The sequence below is a fragment of the Myxocyprinus asiaticus genome, chromosome 24 (assembly GCF_019703515.2).
Source record: "Myxocyprinus asiaticus isolate MX2 ecotype Aquarium Trade chromosome 24, UBuf_Myxa_2, whole genome shotgun sequence".
In the NCBI taxonomy this organism is placed as follows: Eukaryota; Metazoa; Chordata; class Actinopteri; order Cypriniformes; family Catostomidae; genus Myxocyprinus; species Myxocyprinus asiaticus.
Window position 1 is genome coordinate 40,307,251 of NC_059367.1, and position 25,532 is coordinate 40,332,782.

General features: G+C 37.8%; 1 protein-coding gene across 1 annotated transcript in view; it reads right to left on the bottom strand.

The window, feature by feature from the left end:
• LOC127414438 (histone-lysine N-methyltransferase PRDM16-like) overlaps window positions 1-25,532 on the bottom strand; it is a 40,352-nt gene that overhangs the window by 4,090 nt on the left and 10,730 nt on the right. The window contains exons 3-13 of the mRNA XM_051652446.1: window positions 23,718-23,919; window positions 23,406-23,553; window positions 22,561-22,714; window positions 19,425-20,931; window positions 19,181-19,265; window positions 17,439-17,608; window positions 16,810-16,887; window positions 11,995-12,164; window positions 11,677-11,848; window positions 4,824-5,045; window positions 2,740-2,911 (exon numbers count right to left, since the gene is read on the bottom strand). Coding sequence (XP_051508406.1) covers window positions 2,740-2,911; window positions 4,824-5,045; window positions 11,677-11,848; window positions 11,995-12,164; window positions 16,810-16,887; window positions 17,439-17,608; window positions 19,181-19,265; window positions 19,425-20,931; window positions 22,561-22,714; window positions 23,406-23,553; window positions 23,718-23,919 — 3,080 coding nt within the window. The remainder of the gene's footprint in view (window positions 1-2,739; window positions 2,912-4,823; window positions 5,046-11,676; window positions 11,849-11,994; window positions 12,165-16,809; window positions 16,888-17,438; window positions 17,609-19,180; window positions 19,266-19,424; window positions 20,932-22,560; window positions 22,715-23,405; window positions 23,554-23,717; window positions 23,920-25,532) is intronic.

The window sequence follows — 25,532 nt, forward strand, 5'->3', positions numbered from 1 at the left end:
ACTTTTTTTTTTTAATTTTTATTAAATTTTAGTTTTATAATGAAATAAATTAATATGGTGGCACAATTATATTTTTGTCTTCAAAACTAATTTCAAACATTTAAGCATACGCCTTCAGATCAAAAGATTTTTAAGATCATGAGAAACATTTCAGTCAAGTGTTTTGAAACTTTTGACCGGTAGTGTATATTAAGGGCAGGGGCATAGATTCCAGGGGCGATGGGGTGGAGGTAACCCCCTAATAATCAAAACAACAAGTACAACCCCTCAAAGTTCAAGCCAAATCTATGCCCTTGATTAAGGTACAGTAAACACTGTAATACAAACAGTCCTTCAACCAAACATAATGGGAGACTCATAGGCAGACTGTAGTTGGACAATATTAAACACAAAACCAATAATTGGGATTGCACATATAAAACATGTAACAACTCCACATGAAATGTTGAGATCTGACAACCCGATCTTATCACAAGTCGCAATAATATTACGAGATGGTGAAATCATAAGACATAGAACGAGTTTCTGCTTAAAAAACGTAAAACTTTTATTCCCAAGACAAAAATATACGAGCCAATGAACAATGTAAACACATTGTTTCCTCATTTTAACCCCTAACCTAAACGTAATCATAAAGTCTAACCCTTACCCAAACCCTAAACCTAACCATAATTTTAATTGGAAAATAACTTTTGTGTACCATGGAAGAAAGAAAACAGGGCTTGGATCGAGACGGGGGAAGAGTATTATAGGTTACTGACATACATCAGTCATTTGTATTGTATGAATAAATGTAATGAAATGTGTAACCAGATTTGTTCACAAAGGTTTCGTTTCTTAAAACAAAGTGTTGCATAGGAGGCTAGCTAAAATGTCATGCCTGTATTGTATCGGTTTTAAATTCTGTTTGTTGACTGATTGGTCTCAATGGGAATAAATGCGGTACCTTTTCAAGTCAAGTCATGCAATATCTTACAATTTCGCCTTCTCGTATGAATTATTACATGTTGTTGGACCAGAGGACAATTTTAAAGATAATAAACTTTATATGATAAAGAAAACTAATACTGTTAGTTCTGTTAATGTCATTCAATTAATATTGAGTAGTAGAGCAGTGAAAATAATATTTATAAAAAATATTAGGTGACAAAATAAAAATGACAGTGATTAGGTTATGCAAAAGTTGAATGTGTTCCCACCTGTTTTTCGGCATGGACTATTGCCAAACCTCTATGTTTTTTACTTGAAGTACACCCCTAAGATTGTATGGAACGTTAACCTTTCAAAAATTATAATGAATTTCAAAAAATCTTCACATGTTTGCAAATACTTATATTGTTATTTTTTCATTCTTATTACATTTTATTTAATATAGCAACTTGACTAAAAGCGTCCATTAGGCACATGAGTACATAGAACAACAATTAAAAATAGCGCAGACAGAAGTAGGCCAATTATAGGGTTACGTTCAATATGGAAATAAAACAAACAATATTCTGACATCTAATGCCACTTTTAGTATTGTCTGAATGCTTAACTTGTCTGCTGCCACAATATACTCTATGTGTATGGTTAAATGTGTTTAAATTGTTAGAATTATAATATTTGTTATATATAATCTTAAATGTATAATTAATTAATTTATTATATACTAAATTATCTTTATTTGTCAGCTTTGTCATTAAATATGTGATTAATTATGATTAATTCAATTAATTAATCGGCACATCATGTAATTAGATAATTTTTTTAATTTAATTTACATCCTTATATATATATATATATATATATATATATATATATATATATATATATATATATATATATATATATATATATATATATACACTGATCAGCTACAACATTAAAACCACCTGCCTAATATTGTGTAGGTCCCCCTCGTGCCACCAAAACAGCACCAACCCACATCTCAGAATAGCATTCTTCTCACCACAATTGTACAGAGTGGTTATCTGAGTTACCGCAGACTTTGACCTCTCTCATCAACAAGGCATTTCCATACACAGAACTGCCGCTCACTGGATGTTTTTTGTTTTTAGCACCATTCTGTGTAAATTCTAGAGACTGTTGTGTGTGAAAATCCCAGGAGATCAGCAGTTACAGAAATACTCAAACCAGCCCGTTTGGCATCATCAAACATCCATGCGATTATCTAATCAGCCAATCGTGTGGCAGCAGTGCAGTGCATAAAATCATTCAGATACGGGTCAGGAGCTTCAGTTAATGTTCACATCAACCATCAAAATGGGGAAAAAATGTGATCTCAGTGATTTGGAGCATGGCATGATTGTTGGTGCCAAATGGGCAGGTTTGAATATTTCTGTAACTGCTGATCTCCTGGGATTTTCACACAACAGTCTCTAGAATTTACTCAGAATGAAGCCAAAAACATGCAGTGAGTGGCAGTTCTGTGGACGGAAATGCCTTGTTGATGAGAGAGGTCAACAGAGAATGGCCAGACTGGTTCGAACTGACAAAATCTATGGTAACTCAGCTAACCGCTCTGTAAAACTGTGGTGAGAGAATATGAAATGATTTTCCTGGTTGGGAAACCTGGACTATTGTAAGAAATCCTGAGCTTTTTATAGGGAGTTGTCCATATTCAAAAACATGCTCCTTAATATTATCTGTCCCATTCTCTATGTTTGAGTAATACGCAAAATATGAGCTTACGTCAAGGCATAGCAAAGGTTCTATAGAGCAGGTACAGTCACATACCTGGGTTTTAGCCTGCCTGAATAGAGTTTCTTTCAGTGCCTCCGGCTCTACTGAGGTGCTAAAAATGTCTTTAATGTCATAGGGCTCCTCGCCAGCTTTATGGAATTCCAGGCTTTTGGGGAAATCAGCCAGAGGTTCCAGATCTAATAGGCCTGCATCCTCCTCAATACACCTGTACCAGGAAGGGGAGGGGGAAAGGGCCAGGGGTGTGGACAGGGGAGGGGACCCTCAGTTAGCCCAACCACAACTTGAGTTTAAATATCGGAACTGGATGCATTTGAGGAGCATGCAGTGAATGATATTGTGAGGGGGCATGGAAAATGGGTGGTCATCGTATTGACGGATGAGAGCACAAAACAAATGGAATAGGGGACATTCATGGTCAAGGACTCACTCTGCATCGCTCCATCGCTCTGTCCATGCAAAATTAAACAAGATCCCTTTTTGTCCAGCTTAAACCAGCTTTGGTGGTTTGAAAAGGTTTTGGGCACTTGTCATCAGGTCAGGCTGGAAGACCTGCTGGCTGATCAGCTAAACCATCTGAACACCAGCTTGGCCAGCCTGGGAGACCAGCTTAAATCACCTTAGACCTCCAAACATTTTAGGCTGGATTAAACTGTTATCAACAGGACTTCCTTTGCCTTTAATAAAGTGATGCCACAAAATATTGATCATGGAAACATCTGTTTTTTCTTCATCAGTGGTGAGGACAGAGTAACAGTCAATGAAAATGCAACAACTTCAACAACTGAACACTTTCAATCCCTTTATCCTACGGAGTTGGATGGGTGCAAAGTTGTAGAATACTGTTGCACTGCCCATTTCACTTTGTTCTAGCAAACCAAATTTTGTGTTTTAACACACGTTTTAACACACATGTACAAGGACAGATGATTAATTGCTGGTTAGTTGTGCTAGTTAATGTAAGAGGAATGACAGACATAGGCATCACAGAACAAGTGGCAAACACTATGGTACACATTTCATCTTGAACTGATTCCAAAAAAGTTGGACATTGGCACTCATTTTGATCAATAATTCTTTTTTGGGTTTGAATGAAAGCTATTTAAAATGGACAATCCTGTTGTTGGCCTGTTGTTCTTGTGCTACCTGATAATGATGATAATGTGTGTGATTAGGGCTGGGTATTGATACAGATTTATCGATTTCATTCGATTCTGATTCACAAGCTCTCGATTTGATTCAATTCCGATTTCGATTCATATGGTAAATGTCAATTAAATTGTCCATTTTGCTTACATATTAAATAAATTCTCTCTCAGAAATGCTGTTAATTATACAGAGGACCTTCTAACTTGGTAAATTACAAAAACATAAATTTTACAAATTATATTTTATTCATTTTTCCTAGTTTTGGTCACATTTTAGCTTTTTAAAAATGTACAAATTTCATGTATTACATCAATAAATATGACTTCTTGAAATTGCATATATTGCATGTGTATATTTTGTTACATGTTCATTGGTTACATGCATAATTTGTACTATTTACAAGTATTTACATTGACATGTAGAAAAGTGCTTTTTTAGAGATAAAACAGTACTGTCTCTTTAAGAATAGTGGCAGTTTAGCTAAATGTTCTATTTTAGTTGTTTTTGAACAACTCACTGTAAAGAACAAAAAGAGTATTGAAAGAGACATTACTTAACAACAAACTTCTTTGCTACTCAATCATGGTGAGTGAAATCTGAAAATTGACCTGCCAGTGGCTAATCACAGTAATTTTTAGTTAAACAGCACAAAATTTGGTCGAATATGCGAGTGATTTACTCGTATCGTAGAGAGTTGCACATAAAGTAAAAGATCAATCTTGAGATTTTAAGAACCGATATCGTGATCGTTTAAATTAAGTTGCTATATTTTTACCCAGCCCTTGGTGTAATATCTATGCTTATACCGTGCAATACACATCTTCTTAAATGAACACTCAGTCAAAGTTTAATCCTTTCCACACTGTGACAATTGAACTTTATGATAAATCTTGTAAAATGGTTGAGTGTTCCTTTAAGTCAATGTAGCTCTATTTTAGTTCTTCTCAAATTAAAAATAGTGTTTTGTTGACCTGCGCGTGTGTTCGTAAGACATTGGGAGAGGGGTCGGTTCCTCTTCGTCCTCGTAAGTGCCCTGCACCATAGTGGCGGGAGAAGCCGTCTCGTCCTGTGACTTTTCTGTCAATGAGCCTTCCTCATCTTCATCATCTCCCTCCATCTCCTCTTCCTCATCCTCCAGTTTGGAGGCAGTGTGAGTGTGACATTGAGGATGCTCTTCCTCTGTCAGCTCCGTCCTGTAATGACCACATGAACATGGGTCAGTGCACATGAGTCATGCTGACTTGTGGCAACATGTTTGCTACATTACAAGATATTACAAGAATCGTTACACGTATCGCGGCAGTTCTGATGTGAAATGTCCACTGTGTGGCGCTAAAAGCGAGTTAAATGTAACAACAGATGAGGTTTTTAAGGTCAGTGCTCTATTGTGTTTTAAATTAACAAAACCTACCTTCCTACCCATAACCATAAATTTAAACCTAACCAAAAGTGTCATAAAAAGCAGTGGTGAGATGAAAAATGCAATTGCTAAACTTTATTATAATTACTACACACATTTTGTGGTGCTTCTATGACACTTTCGGCTCACGTGTCGACTCGCGTGCTCTTCAGGACTCGTACCCCAATCATTTAAAATGAAACTGCTGCGATGAAAACAATGAGCTACGTAAAAATCATTTTGCAAAAATGTAGGTATAGTAACATGCTTCTAGATACCAGGTAACTGTTGTGATTGGCCAACCTCTGTATTCGAAATGAGTAAAAACGCCTGAATACTAATTTGCCTAGTGTGCTCGTAGTTCTGATGACAATACTTGTTTTGCTTAGTTTCAATAAATGATCTGGGAGGACTGGGGAGGGAGCTTTGCATTGTGAACTTTACTGCCATATGACTACAGCAAAGAATTTTTGCTGCATTGCATCACATCCCTCTCAGACAAAATGCTCTATATATCCTGTGTCTTTCAGTGTATATTTTTGTTTTTGTGTCACTTGTGTTTTTTCCTACTATCAATTGCTACCAACTCAAGAATAAAACTTCAATCTAAGCAGGTTAGCAGTAACACAAATGTGCATTGAATATGTGGTTACATATCTTGGGAATTCTTGTACATATTCCTAACTAATGTAAGATTTCTAGCAAGACCTCATAACTTTGACGGTCTCTGGCGTTGGGCTTTTATGCCCTCAATAAACGCCACAGAATATGCACTTTTAGACAATTATGACAACATACAACACCTTCCCAAAATATTGGATGAAAAATAAGCTATTTTCACCCTCAGATTCCACTGCGGTAATTCTTTCATCATAATCTCACTGCCAAATATCAGTGCTGTGCCGCTCTCTGGGTTGCCATCCATCATTTTGGATTGGCCCGAGCTTGAAAACACAGATCCACGAATGACAAACACACAGGTTTCGCAATTAATGACAGACGTTTCTTGCAAATGCGGCAATGATGAATTGGCTAATTTCGGAGAGGCGAGACAGAGCGAGCGAGACAGGTCAGGAACAATCATCATGGTTTGTCTCAGTGCCATTGAGTTCCAGAGAAAACGTTGTTCTGTGAAGCAGCTATCAGCACCACGCCATTCCACTACTTTGCTTTTTCCAAACGTTTCGGCTACTTGCAAGTTTATGATGTAATTGGACGTACCCCACCAAAGTCATTTTCTCTTCACCGCTCTGAAACAAACTTCTATTAAGGCAGACGAATGTCGAGTGCACCGGGAGGGGTGGAGGGAGGTCGGTCGTAAGGTGGGTGGTTAAGCTATGCGAGGTGTAGACTTACAAAAAAAAAAGGACAAGAAGAACTGCTTGTTTCCCATTTTCCATCATGCTTAAATATCCCATAATCAAATTTGCCCTGGCCTGAGAGAAAGTCCATGCCACGTGGGAGACAGCAGCAGTCCTGCCACAGACCTGTGCTTTGTCTCTCAGTCTAAACATGTCAGAGCGCTGTTTGCGTTAGCTGCAAGGGAGGAGGGGCTTCATCAATGCAGCGCACAGATAAATGTCTCAATGTGAGGGTCCCCTGATAGGGGTAAACCTGTGGGTCTGTCTCGAGCCCTCAGCCCTCTACAGACTCAAACTGACAGTCAAAGTCAGACAGACCAGACGCACACTCTTTGAAACACCATTAACCCAGCAGTGAGGAAACCCCCATCATGCCTCGCCTGTATATGGTGAAGTATGGGAGAACAGATAACTTCTTTTTCCACTGCCATTCATGGAGGAAACGTTTATTGCTCAGAGGTTGCAGTTCTCAGTTAGATGTAGGGTTGCCACTTTTGAAGTTTTAAAATAAGGGACACTTAAATTTTTTTCCTTCACCTGTACTTGTCTTTATGATTGTATTCATACATTGTTTGACCTTATTGAACATTTATATAGAAAAATCTCCCCAGTTTTACCACATTTGTGAACTTTTCAGACGGTCCCTTACCACACCCTCCACAGTATAAGCACGTTTTAGCACAATGTGTGGACTTTTCAGACGGTCCCTTACCAACCGTAGGCAGATTTTCCAACTTATATCAATGTTAAATTAGCGTTCTGGAACGATTTCACCGTGACGCCATCTGACCAGCTTAAATACGGGACAAATCGCATCATTTTATCTTTAAATTCGGGATGATCCCGTATTTTACGGGACGGGTGGCAACGCCAGTTAGATGCCAACTTGGTCTCAGATGTTTTCCTAAAATTGCATATTTGACAATTGTTGATTTACAAAAGCAGTGAAGAGCTATACACTGAAAAATGGCGAGTAAGATTTGCTTAATGTTTATTTCGCTTTTAACTTTTATTAAGTTTTTGCACACAGTTTTCTAAGTAAATTTTAATGGTATAAAATTAAGTAAAATCTACTTAAATTCATGACACTATTGATTGAAGTGAGAAAGTAAATTTAACTTAAACATTTCAGTAACTTTTACTTACATACCTGATGCACATGTTATTTAAATCTGCACTACGTAACTTTGTGCTCTCTAGCGACATCTGTGGTTAAAACCTAAAATTGCAAGCAATTTACGGAAGAATACATTACGTCAGTCGTGTTCTGGCACTGCTCTTCTGGAGGATTAATCTCATGATTTGAGCTTACCTCATGCTGATATTATTTCATATGATTAAACATTTGAAACGGAACCATTACTTGCTTTGATGAAGATAAACAACACTCTTATTTACATATTTTAATGAATTTTACACTTAAATCGCTTTTCTGACACTACACTGAAAGCACTTTTAAATAGGGAACAGGGGACTCTCCTCAGCCACCACCAGTATATTTTAATATTATTCTAGTGTTTTATCTACTATTAATATTTGAATTGTACGACAGTTTTCAATTTAAGAGGTTAAAACAATGATATGGCTGATATGAGTTCAATAGAAAATTTTATTATTTTTATACTATATTGTCCAGCCTCAGTTACTACAATAGCATGTCTATACAATGCACACAATAACATCGCAAACCTAAAACCTAAAACGAGGATCCAATAATGATGGGGATAACATGTACTTTATTAAATGTGAAAATAATATGCTTAAATATGCAATATATCAATTACAAGAAGTCAATTTCATATCCAAGCATTATAGGATAACAGATAAACATATATCTAGACTGCAGCGATGCTGTCCTGAACTGTGTGAGTGTGACTGAACTGAGCTGAACAGCGTAGTTAGTTATCTCCAACCGGAACATTAGACAGCCGGCACTTGTTTCCTGTGTGTGCGGACATGACGTAATGACGCAAGGATGAATGTCATAAGCCAGCGATTTCATGCCAAATCGAAGCCGACCGCTCAAAATACAAATAATTTTTATAGGCTTACCGTAGTCAATCGGGGTAAGGTAAGGACATTGTTTTGAACACTGATTGTTAATGCCAATTTGTCATGTTTAACCAAAAAATCTTATATAGTGCAGCTTTAAGTAAGCTAAGTAAAATTTAAATGAGCATTTTACTTGAACTTTCCAAATTTTAAACTTTTATTATTAACATGTTACACAATATACCAGATAAAATACGAAAACTTTCAACAGAAAAGCGTCATGCATGCTACTCCATGTAGTCTATTTGACAATATAACCTTGCTTAACTAGCAATGGGATCACAATATGGTACTGCGCACGCAGACCTCAACACTTGATGCACAAAACACAATGATGGTAACAGTTAACAGATATTTTATTTTATTTTTATTTTTATCATGAATGGGTAATTTTGAGTAGAAAATTAACTTGCAAACAGTGACACTAAGCTCAATGATCATTCAAGCCTGGTGCATGCTGGGAACAACAGTTTAGAAAAGTTAAATAGAATGTACTTAATTTATTTACCACTGAAATGTACTCAAATTAGCGAATAAATACGACAAGGTTTACTACTTTAGGATTGATACATGATGACGCATTGCATATATTTTTTTAATAATACCTTTATATTTAATAGTATTTACTTATAGGCTAAAGCATTATTTTTTACATGTTTGAATTAAAAACAAATATAGTATTTACTTAATATTTTCAAGTTCACGCTTAAACGAACTTATTCAATGTAGAATACTACTTGTTTTTTGTAGCTCAGATAATGGAGTTTATGTCTCAATTATGTCTCATTTAATTATCAACTTTGTCTCAGATGTTTCTCCTAAAGAAGAAATAAAAATAGAAACAAATGAGGCAATTGTAGACTTAAAGTAATATTATAGAGTAATATTATGAAGCATAGCTCAGATAACTCAGGTCTCAGTTATGTCTCATGTAAGTATTAACTTTGTCTCAGATCTATCTCCTAAATGGTATTTGAATTTGGAAATATTTGATTTCAGTCAATCTCAATATCAAAAGTTGATATTGAAATCTCTGACATTTGATTGCAGAGTTTGGTATTTTTGCAAATCTGAGCAATATCTGAGACATTTGAGATCCATTAAAAAACTCTAGAGGAGATATATTTGAGATTACTGGGGCCTTTTTTTCAGAAAATATCTGAGAAGCATAAGTTTTCATATGCTATCCATATAACATCATTGCTGTCTAGAAGAAACAAATGAAATTTTTATATTCTATGTGGTAATAAAGAGAGAATTTGAAATGAAGGAGAATTAAAACTTTCCACCATGGTCTGATTGGTTGCATGACAACACTGAAAAAAATGTGGAATGGGGTTTTCTTAGAACAACCTAAGAAACAATTTCCACGCAAAAAATGCTAGTAAATTAGCAGACCATATGTTCAAGTAAAGCCTATATAATTCTTGGTGGCTTTAATTAGAAATTCTCAAGTAAAGTTTACTCACACTTTGTTTGTACATTTTACTTAAGCTATGTAGCACTGAATTAAGCCAAGCTTTTAAACGTGTACTAGCATTTAAATGCGTTTTTAACACACTTAGTCAAGTAGCACATGACACACGGAAGCCTATTTGACAACGTCCCCTTGCTTTAATGGTGACAGAAACAAGATCCGTAGGATTGATACATGATTATGCATTGTAAAGATAACAAACAATCATAAGTAATATTTACTTATAAGCTAGAGCATTCTTTTTTTTTTTATTGAGTTCAAATGTAGAATTTACTTAATATTTTCAAGTTCAAGCCTAAACCACTTTATTCAATATAGAAAAAGTACTTAATCTTTTCTGCTATATTTACTTCACCACAAAATCCTTTTTTTTTTCTTTTTTTTCAGTCAAGAGTGACAGAAAGTGAGAGAGAAAGTGGGAAAAAAAAGTCATGAAATAGATGCATGACCGCATTGGGAAAAAGTGCAGCTGTCTGTCCATTTAAAGCGGGTGTTTCGGAGAGGCCGATTTGCAGAGAGACAAAACAGAGCACTTATTTGAATTACAGATATTAAAATGCCAGACCTGCTTGTACAAGTCAGGACAGGACTATTGATCCCAGATGGCAACGTTCAAGACCACGCTAGAGCTTTCATGCGACAAGGCAGAGGCATCAGTTCTTCACTGCCGTTTTGAGGAACCGGCAAAACTGAGGAGGACCATTACACGTCCAAGAAAGAATTCATGTGTTTGGCTCTGCATAAGTTCGTGCACATTTGTCTTTGCAAATCAAACTCCTTGGCACCTAAACCAAACTCTAAAGCAACATGAACCTGGCCACACACAGACAGGTGTGCTGACGGTTCTCATATTTGGCAGTAATGAGCTTTGTTTGGTGTTTTCATAAGGCGTTGGAATGTGCTCCCTGATGTGTATCTTGCTGGGCTTAATGCAGAACAGAACTCAGAGAAGGTGAAATGAGCCATTCAGATGTCCTGTCCCTCTCTCTGCTGGCTGAAGGCGAGGGGTGTAATAGGTGCCACCACAGGCATGGCTGCTCAAAGTGAAGCAGTACCACAGTCCTCCACTAGAGGGCAGACTTGAGCTTTACAACAGAGCGTGTCTGACTCTTCAGCAAAAAGTTTTGCTTCAGAACTCAACACATTACCAAATATGTTTATCGTACAGAAGTTAACAAAAATCAAACATTAAAATGTATTAATATTACCATAAGCTTCAATTTTGTTCTTTTTCGTGGATGAAGACAAGCCATGCAACTTGGAACCATGCAACCATCTTGGCATCAGTGGCGGTTGAATTTGCATCAAATTATGCCTTCGACATCAACAACAAATGATATAAGTGTTTCCTCCTCCCTTTTATAAGCCTATTTATGTTGCTAACCTAACTATGCACATTTTAATATTTGCATTTACAATAGTTTTTGTCAAATGGGTTGCAACCAACAAGTTGAGAACCACTGGTCAACATGTTGTGTAGTGTGTTGCCATAGCTTCAAAACACCATCTGTGCATGTGTGTGTGTGTGCTCATACCTTTTCTCTGAGGAGCTGCAGGCTTGGTTCATCTCACTTTTGGAGATGAAGTTCCTGATCTCTGAGAAATACGAGTCCTCCTTCTCATCCAAAAGTGCATGATTGTCAGACTCCGAGTTTGGTGAGGAAATATTTGTTCCTAAATTTGAGAGGATCCCAGACTGCTGACTCACTGCAATGAATAAAAAACAAAAACAAATATATATATATATATATATATAAAATTAAACAAGAATAAGTGTGGCAGATCAGAGATTTAATTTCCTCTGGCATCATGTAAACACTATGATTTCAAGTTACAATGGAAATAAATTTTACCTGGAATATTTTCATGTTCATGTTTCTTTAAGTGGCGGTCCAGATTAGTCTGTTGACCAAAGCAGCGATTGCAAAGGTGGCACTTGAAGGGTTTTTCCTTGTTGTGAATGTTACGAACATGTCGCTGGAGGTTGGAAGAGATGCTAAATGATCTGTCACAGTATTTACATCTGTGTGAGAGGGCCAAAGAAAGAGAAGCAAAGATCTTGGATGAGGGTTTTGTCTAATGTACACATCGTTTGTGTCTCAAAATGCATCAAAATAATGCCAAAAAACGCAATCTTTGTAGACAGCTCACTAGGTTTTAAAGGGATAGTTCACCCAAAAATTAAAATTCTCTCATCATTTACTCACTTTCATGCCATCCCGTCATGAGTATGACTTTCTTTATTCTGCTGAAAATAAACGAAGATCGCAGCTCTGTAAGTGAATGGTGACCAAAACTTTAAAACTCCAAAAATCACATAAAGGCAGCATTAAAGTAATTCATAACTTTAATATTCATGCCTTCTGAAGCTAAATCACTTTGGGTGAGAAACAGATCAATGTATGATTTTGTTTTTTGTTTTTTACTATAAATCTCCACTTTCACTTTCAGAATATGAAAGTAGATATTTATAGTAAAAAAGGACTTAAATATTGATCTGTTTCTCACTCAAACCTATTATAATGCTTATAAAGACATGTATTTAACCACTGGAGTATGTATTTAACCACTTACTGATTGCTTTTATGCTACCTTTATGTGATTTTTGGAGCTTGAAAGGTCTGGTCACCATTCACTTACATTGTTTGGAACTACAGAGCTGAAATATTCGTCTAAAAATCTTTGTTTGTGTCCTGCAGTAGAAACAAAGTCATAGACATGTGGGATGGAATGAGGGTGAGTAAATGATGAGAGAATTTTCATTTTTTCCATACTTTACTACAACTATCGCTTTAAGACACAATCATTACCAACACATTGCAGGCAACTGCAGTTCTTGCAGTAGTAATCAGTGGTAACTTTTACACTAAGCCTTATTTATGCATAACCCAGTCTGTATTATATAATTTTAAGTGAATTAAAACTGTTTAAATTGGATTTACAACGATCAGCCAAAATATTAAAACCACCTGCCCAATTTTTTTCTAGGTCCCCCTCGTGCCGCCAAAACAGCGCCAACCTGCATCTCAGAATAGCGTTCTGAGATGATATTCTTCTCACCACAATTGTACAGAGTGGTTATCTGAGTTACTGTAGACTTTGTCATTTCGAACCAGTCTGGCCGTTCTCTGTTGACCTCTCTCATCAACAAGGCATTTCCATCCACAGAACTGACACTCACTGGATGTATTTTGGTTTTGGCACCATTCTGAGTAAATTCTAGAGACAGCTGTGCATGAAAATCCCAAGAGATCAGCAGTTACAGAAAAACTAAAACCAGCTCGTCTGGCACCAACAATCATCCATGTGATTATCTAATCAGCCAATCGTGTGGCAGCAGAGCAGTGCATAAAATCATTCATATACGGGTCAGGAGCTTCAGTTTATGTTCACATCAACCATCATTTAGAAATATTGTAACTGCAATGCCTTTTGTTTGCATACAATATGTACTGTATAGTGGCATAGTATTGGAATAAAAAAATACAAGCAAAAGTGGTAATCAGCAATAGTGTTTCCTAACAAAATCACTAATAAAATACTCATCTCTTTGAGATCTATCTGCACTTTCCAGTAAAACTTAATCAAACATATGCTAAATACAATTAACAGACTTACAGTACAAGGAATATCATAATAATTGTCCAACAATGTTTGGAACCACTTTGAAGATGTGTGAGTGGTGAGATATTGATTCCATACTTAAAGGAAACTTAAATTTTGACTTTGCCATAAACTTTTTCCTCTTCATTGTAAGTAAACCAATGAAATAGTCCTTGCAGGCTTGTAAACTTGATGTTGGCCTTAATCATTTACTGCTTTCAGAAGTTTGTTTCAACTTAAGCGATATGTGATATGAGCTGTCCTTTTGGGTCTGTGTCTCTGTGTGTGAATGTGTGCTATAACAGCCACATCTCGGTTTCCATCGCTGGATCTCTGTGGCTCGCTTGTTTTTAATGTCAGGCCAGCCAGAATAGGCAGGAGAACATCAATTTAATGTGCTGATAAACAAACATCGCAACGGGGCAGTGTCAGGAGTTCGGTGGACAGTGCCTCTTTTGTTGGGTGGCCGCTGCAAAGTTGACTTTCAGGGCTAATTGCGTTGGGAAAATCGCTCGTCATCAAGTGCTTGGAATCAAGATGCAGGCCCATTTTCATGTTCCAGTTTATTTTGTGAGCAAATGTGTGTGTGTACATCTGTATGAACCCATTTACCAGACTTGCACATCACGGTTCATAGAGAATGGTAGAACGCCAAGACAAAGTTCCTTGTTTTTTTTTTTCAGCCAGTCTTTTCTAACCCCCATTTTGTTTATTTTCATTACCCGGTCCAAGGGGACTATAAATTACTTCATCATCTCAGTTCTTTTTGCCTTTTTACAAGCACTGTACATGAAGCGTTACAATCCGAATGGGGTCCTTTCAATGGTCAGACCTAGTGGGCCAATTTCGCTGCATAGAGTAGCTGATAGCATCTACAGCAGGCAAATCACCTTCTACAATGAAGCCTGAAGCCTGCCGAGCGCAGCACTGCTCTGATATTGGCCTGACTCGGCCCTTTTTGCTGAGAGTAAGACGGGGAGATGCTGATGATGTCTGCTATTTGTTAGGGTAAATTGTTTCTAAATGAGCTAATCGGGATTGTTGCGAAGGAGCCAAGCATGTAGCGCTCGCGTCCCATGGGAGGCTCTCTATCTCGTCGAGTGCGTTCACAGGGCTCTATGGTAGATTAGTAGAACTGAAAGAGGGCCTTGATTCTGTCTGACCCTTATTTGTACGCATGGAAAAACTCAGGTCAACCGATGTAAATGTTACAGAACTTCAAAACACTTTTAGTAAAATGTCGTAAAAGTAGTACAATTTTTACTTTTTCTGAAGAAAATATAAGTGTTTGCTAGGTCATTGCTATGTGACTGCCAAGGTGTTCTGAGTGGTTGCTAGGTTATTGCTATGCAGTTACTAGGGTGTTTGAGGTGGTTGCTAGGTTGATGCTATGCAGCTGCTAGGGTGTTCTAGGTGGTTTCTAGGTCATTGCTAGGTGATTGCTAGGGTGTTCTATGTGGTCGCTACGTAGTTGCTGGGTGGTTGCTACTGTAAGTCATTGTTATGCGGTTGCTAGGTCATTGGTGTGCAGTTACTATAGTGTTTGGATTGGTTGCTAGGTCATTGCTTGGCAATTGCTAGGGTATTCTGGGTGGTTGCTACATTGTTGCTATGCGGTTGCTAGGGTGTTCTTAGTGGTTTCTTGGTAATTGCTAGGATTTTGCTAGGGTGTTCTGGGTAGTTGCTTGGTCATCGTTATGCAGTTGCTATGGTGTTCTGGGTGGTTGCTGGGTCATTGCAAGGTGGTTGCTAGGGTATTCTGGGTGGTTGCTAGGTCATTGTTAGGTGGTTGCTAGGGTGTTCTGGGTGGTTGTCAGGTGGATGCCTACTGGCCGAAGTCAGATAAGCCCAGTTCTCTAGGATATTCTTGTCTCTAGATATTGCTCTGGTCCCTCCTTCAATAAAGTCTATGGATTTGACACACATCTCAGTAATATTAAACACCACTCCTCAACAAGCGCCATATGATTTGGGGTATCATTCATGTCCATAAACTAAACAGTGCAGGCCACGTTATGTGCCAAAGCTAAACTTATAGTAAGTGTGAACAATAGTAATACTGATGCTTGCCTTACCAAGCTCCACTAACATGATATTTTCCCTCAAAAAATGCCTTTACTTGAATTTAAACAGTCTCTAGTAGTTAAAAGTCTTTTTCTTTAACATCTAAGCTATGTCCGGGTCAAAATATCACTTAAAACTTTGAAAGCCCCAATGTCCCCTCACCCTCATAGAGGACTTTCCACAGCTGGTCAGAAGCCAAATCAATGATAATTAAGCCTTTCTATAAACAGACCATGTATGTCTCCAGGGTGCTATTACCAGCCAACATTGTCCAGAGCTCGCTCTACCTCCAAAACATCTGCGGAGACAGAATCAATCGCTCTGCCTCTCATGTCTTTCATTTCTTTTATCTCAAATTTCTCAGAATGACCAGCATTAGATAACAAAATATCAAATAAAGTGCGCTTTGTTTTGAAGAAATATATCACAAACACTCTTTTCAAGCAAACCATGTCACAAAAAGAAGTTAGGTTGTTAGGTTTCAAATTATAAAAGAATATATATACTATTCAACATTAAGAGGAAAAGTATTTGGAAGCCTTCTGGTTGTTAAATGTTAGTGGAACATGCCCACATAGTTAATGTGATGAACTACACCTAACTTCATACAGTATATCCACTAAAAATCACCTTGGGACCAGTTGGCACCAAGTAAATGGTTTAGAAAAGTGAAGTTAGTTCTGAGAAAAAGGTCTAGAAACATTTGTTTGCAGATCCCACTTAGTTTGATATTTTGTATCTAGTGCAATGATATTCATACATTCTTAAATGTGACTTAAGTATTCAAATACTTTTAGGTCCACTGTAATGGGAATAAACCTTAGATTATGGAGTGATGTTGAAACTTGGATTTAAGTCTGCCCGTGTTAGTTGAGAATGTGGCCTTGTCATGTAAAGCTACTTGAATGTATGTGCATGCAGTCAAAAATACTCCTCTTTCAATACTGCATTAGTGCGTGTGTGTATGTGTGTGTGTGTGTGTATGTCTCAGAGAGGCTTACCTGTATGGTTGTTCTCCTGTGTGTGTTCGTAAGTGCCTTGTAAGATTAGCTGACCTGGGAAAGATTTTCCCACAGTACCTGCAAAGTTTGAAAACAAGACTTTGATACAATCTCCCAGCACCTACATCTCTCATATACAGGGAGTTCTAGATACAGCATACATACAGATTCAACACATCACAATATCACAGAACACGTCATATTTAATGCAAGCTTTAGACAAATGCTATAAAGCTAGAATTATGTGAACAAAACTAGAATTAAAGGTAAAGTTCATCATATACTCACCCTCACCCAAAAGAAAAAGAGCAGAATGTTAGGGACTTGACGTAGACCTTAGTTTCATTGCAATCATTTTCCGTACAATGAACGTGAATGGTGACTGAGGCTAACATTCTGCCTAACATCTCTTTTTTTTGTTCCATAGAAGAAAGAAAGTTAAAATTTTTGGGCAAACTATCAATTTAATGACATAGCTAACATTACTTCTCTAAATTCTCTTCTATTGAGGTGACATGTGTGTTTTAGTATGTTGGTGCAACTTTAACTATAACAGAATGGTAGTAATACTTTAACTAGAGCTGTAGAGTAAAGAATGTGTTTTCTCCTGTTTCACGACTGCTTCTCACCTGCAAGTGTATCGCTCCTTGCCTTTGCGTAAGATAGCGTCGGAGAGAGAGGGAGGCGGGGAGCGGAAGTCAAAGAGGTGGTGTGAGGAGTGCTGGAGGGAATTGGGAGCATCCAGTTTCAGAGCACTAAAGCTTTCCAACTTCTCAGTCATGTTTTCCATGGCAGACACCTGAGGAGAGAACATGAGGAGAGTTCAGAGACAAATACTGTGTTTGATGCACAGTATAATCAGAATCTCCTCTCAAATTGATTTTGTGTGGGATTAGGGCCCATCTGGGACAAAAAAAGGTGTTGTATTTGTTTAGGGCAGATACATGTGGAACAGAACATCAGAGATGGTGATGAGCTCTGACAGTGAGCCTGGGAGTTTTGCATCATAACCAGACAGGATGGAAAGCCGGAGGAAGTTATATATCAGAAGGTCGAGTCTTGATTGTGCTGTTCAAGATTGACCTCCCTAACCTATGGCACATTGGCAGCCACTCGAGCAGCCCCCCGGGAGCCTCCGGCTCCTACTTTGTTCCCAACAAATCTCTGAGAGAAGCATCTGAATGAGCCATTCACCTCTGTGAGCGGTAACCATACAATGCAGTTTAAGATACCCCTTGCTGATAGTAGTTCCCCTGTTACAGAACAAAGGCTTTGCTATGTGGCTCTATAGCCAAAAACAGCTTACATCCTTCCTACTTATGGAATAAACACAGAGACAGACACTGTGTCTTAATTTATTTAAACATGTCTGAGTATTACCTTGATTCTGTCAGTTTTTTAGTTGAATATCGATAATCAAGTTCCTGATAATGCTTGTTTTTTGGTGATGTTCAAACCTTTTAAAAGCTGCAATAGTAATTATAGTTTGATAAATCTTCAGTAGTTTTCTCTAATACAAATTAATATACAATAAAAACTGTACTATTAAAGAAAAAAATTAAAAAAAAACAAACAAACAAAAAAGCCTGGATGTGGATGGATGGATAGATAGATAGATAGATAGATAGATATTTCTCAGAGTATTTAGAATAAAGACCTTTGTGAATAGGGATGTGGATAGGGGAATAAAAGAGAGAAAGGAGAAAAGGAAAGAGTGAGGTTTGGATTTGGAGAGAGGTAGGTCAGCATTGATAGAGGCCAGATTTATAGGTCAGATAAGACAGTTCCCAAAAAGAGAGGCCATTCTATTACACACAAACACAGGAAGTCACTGATCGACATGCAGACATTATCTAGGCAGCCAGAGCAAAAAAAAAATGCTAGGAAGTTATTAGCGGTGGGACTCAACTGAGAACTTCCCAGAGACAATGGTCTACTCCAAAAGTATGTGGCATAATTTGTTTCAATTCAAAAGGCAATTATTAATAATATTTTCATTATTGTTGTCACCACTCAAAGGTGGGAAAGGTTTAAAATACTGACTCAAACAATGGTGGTTGTTTTATAAAGCAAAAGATAAATAATTTTGAATGCACTGCATGCCAGATCAGGCAGTACCTCTTTTGAGATTATCTTCATGATGAAAATAATCTAATGATAACAAATACCATCAGAAGTTGGGAAATTTTACAACAACTCCGCTTGACTCCACTTCAAACAAAAAAGGGCCTGAAGTGGAGAAGATTGGGAAAGTGTTTTGCCATCTCGGCATACTCAATTGTACTCAACAGATATTGCAATACTGAGAGGGACTTTTTTTTTACCAAGATCCTACTTTCACAAGTAAAGCAAACATATGCAAGTAGAATACCTGAGGATGGAAGAGTAGTGGTGCCGGCCTCAGGTATTTCTCCTTTAGAGCTCCTACTGGGTCTAAAATCTTCCTCTTCTCCACCCTGCTGGACAACAACACCAAGGGTTACGTACCAACGAAGGGTGATTGTAAACCTCCAAATGGGGCCTCAAGTATCTACATTTCTGGCAACTGTTGTAGTGTCTATCTTGGACTTTCCTTGTGTTGGGTCTTACAGTAAGACCTACTCGGGTTAAAATACCTGTAGATGGGGTCCATGAAGAACGGCGAGGGCTTGGCGTAGTGGAATGATGGCTGCTGCTGGGAAGGAGGTGGCTGGAGGAGGGATTCTGGAAGTTGAGGCATCTGGGGCTGGTGCAAGCTCTGGGACTGAGTTAATGTTGGATGCTCATCTTTAGATGCTTTGCAGTTTGTGCCGTAGACGTGATTCTTGCGCTGTTCAGGTGTGCCACCATTCTGGCTAGCTCGGCTTCGACTACCTATACTGAGGTCCAGAGGTTGCTCCTCGCCTGGGGCCAGGAGTGTGTTGGATGGCAATGTGGGCTTGCTGGGAGGCGGAGGGAGAGGTTTGACCTCCTTGGGTTTGGTGGTAAGGTCGAAGGGGGAATCCGCAGTGGCTGTAGGCAATTTCTGTTTGTGCTCACGAGGGGATTTGGGCTCAGGTTTGAAGAACATGCCAGGATTGAGTGCTCTGTCTGTGAAGGGGTACAAGGAATGTGGGAAGTTGGGCAGAAACTGGAAAGGGAACATGGAATGGTAGTTCAAGGAGCCCATCTTTTTCTCCTGCAAGCCCATGAAGCCTGGGCCAAAATACTTTTCTGCAATTGAGGCGATGGCTTTAATGGAGTCAGTTGTGGCACTGGAGGGTGGAAGTGCTTGCTCTTCTGGAGGTGGGAAAAAGGAATGCTGTGAGGAGAGGAAAGGGCGCTCACAAGGGAGGTTCCCTGAACTGGAGATCGACATTGAACTGCTGCTGACTTCATCCTGCTTGCTCTCATGCACCGGTTTCCTTCTACTCTTGTCCCGTTCGCTCTCTGCCTCACTTTCTATGTCGGAGCCAGACACCGTGCCAGTTGTGGTGTCTAGATCCGTACCACTGGATGTGTTCACATCTTCTAAGTCACTACCATCAGACATGTCATTCATCTTCACTTTATTCTTGTTGTCTGGGAATGACAAGTCCAGTTTGGACTCTCGATTCTCTTCCGACAGGCTGCTGAGGCCACTTCCGACATTGCCGTTGCTGTTGCTAATGGACGAGACCATGGAAAGTGTAGGAGCATCAAGAGGAGGCAGCTTCCCATCTTGAGTGTTACTAAGTGGGCTCTTTAGCAGTGGACTAGGGGGTAACAATGGAGGTCTTGGAAATAATGATGGATGAAAGATCCCTGGGAAGCCGTGGGACATGGCTGGGAATGCAGGGGGCGCTGGGGAAAAGGACAGCCCTGCATGATGGTGCCTGGATGGGAAGTAATCGCCAAAGCCAAGTCCAGCATGATTCAGGCCGGGATGAGACTTCGACTTGCCTAAGATGGGACTTGAGGTCATTGGTATGCCCGATGTGAATATGCCTCCGGGGTTATAATGGTTCTTGCCCTCGCAAAAGCGCCGGTGCTTGTTGAGGGACGAGGTAGTACTGAACATTTGCCCACAGTCTTTACACTTGATTTGGGTGCGGCAGTCTGCATGCATCCGTTTGTGACGGCACAGGTTTGAGAACTGGGTATACGATTTGTGACACACCTCACCTGGGAGAACACACATGCCTGGTTAATTCTATTAACATACTTTTTATGTTCTTTTTGTCATTCAATAACAGCAATAATCCGGCAGCTGATCAGATCAACCAATCAACTTTTCATGCTGTATATTATGTTCAAAGACATGACACTTTTTGCAATGAACTCTCCTCTGTTTTGAAGTGTAAGAGAAAATTATCTTAAAAGCAAAACACTAGCTGCGTCCCACTTCTGCTCTAATCTACACCATTTTGTAATGGAAGTAGTGTGAGTAGTGTGTTCACATTGAAAATGCAAAGAAAAGTACTACAAGTATGCATATCATGTACAGCCGACATAACAGAGTGTGGAATGTTGGACACTTAAGCGATCAGCGATCAAGGCTTGCCCTACGTAGAGGAAGGGGTGGGGTTATCTGGCCACGATGCTGGCCTGACAAAACAATTGTAATTAATGATGAATGTGGCAACTAGTGAAACTTCTGTATAGATGGCTGTTACATGCCCCGTTGTGTGTTCTTATTTTTGCCTCTCTTATTTTTTAATGGTTTCACTACCTTGGTGGTGGCCTAAATGTTTTTCTTGGCTGTGTTGTGTCTGTGTCTTATTAGCAGATTAAGCTCACCTGTGTACCTGACACGCCTATAAAAGGAGTTCTATTTGTAAGCAGGAGTCAGCGGGTGAATGTGAGTTGAATGCTTTACCATCACCCCAAGCTGTGTGAATATGTACATTATTTGATATATAAGTGTTGGACTGAGGTTGGCTACTAAAGCTAATAGCAACACATCGCATGACTTTGAAACGTCACTTCCGTTAGTATTTCATTTGAGACAATACTATAAAATTCAAATTGCATACTGTAGTTTAAGTGCACAGTGTGGCATTTGGGACACAGCTACTGTAACACCATATGGTCTACCTATGATCAGCTATCATATTCATATCTTAAAATGTAAGATATGAATATATCTGATGAGAGAATTTTCCTTTTTGGGAGAACTTTCCCTTTAAGGTAAAAACTGCAAGTTACCACTTTTAACGATGAATATCAATTGCATTAAATAAAAAAATAAAAAATAAATTATATATATATATATATATATATATATATATATATATATTTTTTTTTTTTTTTTTTTTTTGTAGTAACAATTTGACTTGACTTGACTATTTCAATGAATATTGTATATATATAAATCCATGTACACTGATACAGCATACATGCATTTGGACATCGGACAGCAACATACAGAACATTGTGAAGCCAAGCAAAAAGAAGATGGTGTTTTTTTTCTTCTCAGTGTTGGTAAGAGGGCAGCTGAGACACTGCAGAGACATTTACCTTTAAACATTACATCTGCCTTGGCCATACACAAGCCTTACGGGCCCTCAAAAAATATGCACAGTTACAAAATAAAACAAGAAGGGTAAAATGGAGTAATAAAGAGAGCGATAAAGAGAGCACGAAAGAAAAGCGAAACAAATGTAGAACAAAACAAAGAATGGCTCTAGAATTTCATTTAGTTTCTCTGACCTATAAAACAACAGCTGTCACAATCTTGGGGTGGAGCTAGCCGGGAGGTCTTTGGACACTGGTAATTGTATCTGAGGCTTAGACAAGACTGCTCAGACTTACAGATGAAAGGCTTGACACTGCTGTGTATGTGCTTGTGCTGCTTGAGGCCTGAGGAGGTGGCAAAGGTCTTGCCACACTCAGGGCAGGTGTGGGCTCGGGCCCCGACGTGCTGAGAGCGGATGTGCCGCTGGAGGTTGCTGGGGTCTGTGAACACCTGAGAAACACATAACTATGACAACTTAGCACCAAGTGTAAATATATACATATAACATAGTGTAAAGGCTATATATAGCTGATTATTTAAGACCTAGAGTTGCAGTTGTTTAATATTATCATTCTAATTTAAAAATGCATATAAACCGATTATTCAATTTATAGTATATAAACTTGTGTTTAATAGTTTAAAAGTGGGGTCCAAAAGTCTGAGACCACATCGAAAATCTAAAAAAGGGATTTTTAAAATGTAAAATTAATACGAAATATTTAAGATTACGCACTATTTCTAGGTCACAAATCAAAATAAGCTAATTTGTTAAATTGATCATGTCAACTTTGTACAAAAGTTCAAATTTCCTTGCTTTGGAACATTCTCAAATCATTCTGGATAACAAGGATCATCAGGTTTTGCACAAACTTTGTAAACTTGTTAAACTCATTAAAAACAGAGAAATACCAAATACTAAGAAAGTCTGAAATTCATGTTAGTTTTCCAATTCAACTTCAAAATAATTTGTAATGGGGAAAAAAAAACTGTATTAAATCAGAAAAATGCTAAATTGAGGTATTTTCACCAGTGGTCTCAGACTTTTGTTCCCCACTGTATTAATCATTAAATTAAAACACAACATGAAACTCTGGACAGCCTATTCAAAATATCAGTGTCACAGAAGGTTAATATAGCCTACCTTATCACAGTTTTCACACTCAAAGCGCTTGCCACTGTCATGTGACATCTGATGACGAATGAGGTTGGATTTCCAGTTGAAGGCTTTGGGGCATTGGTCACACTTATATTCTCTCTCCTCTGTGTGTACGATCATATGCTGCCCGAGACTAAGAACACATAAGAGCATCATAAATATTTTCTATGCGACCATCATGTAGGCAAATAAGGCAAATAAATATTTAAATTAGTACAAAAGTGGTCCATGTTCTTTGACATAAAGTAACTCTGTGGTTAATTACACAACTTTGACAGCTTGATAGAGCATGCTGACCTGTACTCGCTAGGAAAGATCTTTTCACAGTCTTTGCACTCGTGCACTGGCTCATCACTGTCTTCGCACTCCTGTTTGAAGTCTTCGCTTAGCGAGTCAAAGATGGAGTTGCTGCTACTGCAGGAGTATTTCTGATGCCGCCGCAACTCCAGCTTTGAGGTGAAGAGCTCGTCACAGTGTTCACAGCGATACATCTGCTCATCTGTGGTGATGACATCACACAATTGCTCGTTAATAACAATTATATAGGTCATTTTCAAATAGACATGGTACAGCCTTGGAACCTAAAAATGTGCTTCATGCGGTATCATCTAATAAAACAATTTTTTTTTTTTTTAATTCAACATGACAAATCAACCTGACTATGTTATCTTACACCAACGAAAGTACATTTAAATTTTTAGATTATGTAGAAATCAAATCTTAAAGGGATAGTTAACCCAAAAATTCTCTCTCTTCTTTTAAAACTTTTTTACTCTAAATTCGCCTCCCTGCCCAGTAGGTGGCGATATGCACAAAAATGTGAATCGCCAAAAATAAAAGAAGCGTGTGAAAGTGAAAGTGAAGATTTAGAGTAAAAAAGGACTTAAATATTGAACTCTTTCTCACCCACACCTATCATATCGCTTCTGAAGACATGGATTTAATCACTGGAGTCTTATGGATTACTTTTATGCTGCCTTTATGTGCTTTTTGAACTTTCAAAGTACTGGCCACCATTCACTTGCATTGTATGGATATATATATATATATATATATTTAAATCTTCATTTGTGTTCTGCAGAAGAAAGAAAGTCACACATCTAGGATGGCATGAGGGAAAATGATGAGAATTTTCATTTTTGGGTTAACTTTCCCTTTAAGGTAAAAACTGCAAGTTACCACTTTTAACAATGAATATCAATTGTATTATATATATATATATATATATATATATATATATATATAATACAATTGATATTCATTGTTAAAAGTGGTAACTTGCAGTTTATATATATATATATATATATATATATATATATATATATATATATATATATATATATATATTTACTTAGTAACAATTTTATTTGAACTGTAAAAAGTGGTAACCTGCCATTGTTACCATAAGGAGTTATTTCTACATGATTTAACCCTTAAAATTCTGACTTGAATCAAGCTAATTAATTTAGATGAGGTACATTTTAGGTTATCATTATATTCAATTTAAATTCAACGCAATGCAGGAGAAAGTCAAGGAAATTCTAAAGTACTAAGATATGATCCATTATGATCGCCATCCTCAAATTCAAAATTCAGAGTACAGATAGCTCTGATACTACATGCACTACTCACTAAGATCAAGCTAGAAAGTGAGTATATTTCTACACTCCTCTTAAATTATACCAGTGCCTGGGTATTCTTATGACTCAATATTTTAAAAGCAAAGTCCATGAATAGGTTATAAGAACTGTATTAATGCTTTATTACTAGAACTACATTAATCCTGTTTTATTTTTCAGTTTCATTAAATGACTCATATTGATAGAACACACACACACACAAACACACACACACACACACACACACACACAGAATAAGTTTATACTTCTAGGAAAAAAAAAACTAGCATTTTGAATAAAATGCCCTTGCAACCTTTAAAGCGGCCTTGACTGGGAGAACTAAAGTGAAAAGGTCATGAACAGTTTCAGTACTGATTTAATGTGAAGAGAAAGTCAGAGCCAAACAACTGTTTTTTTTTTTCTTTCTTTTTTTTACAGAGAAGCCATAAAAAGAATTTGAGACATTATCTATCAGTCCCATCAGTTGCACTAA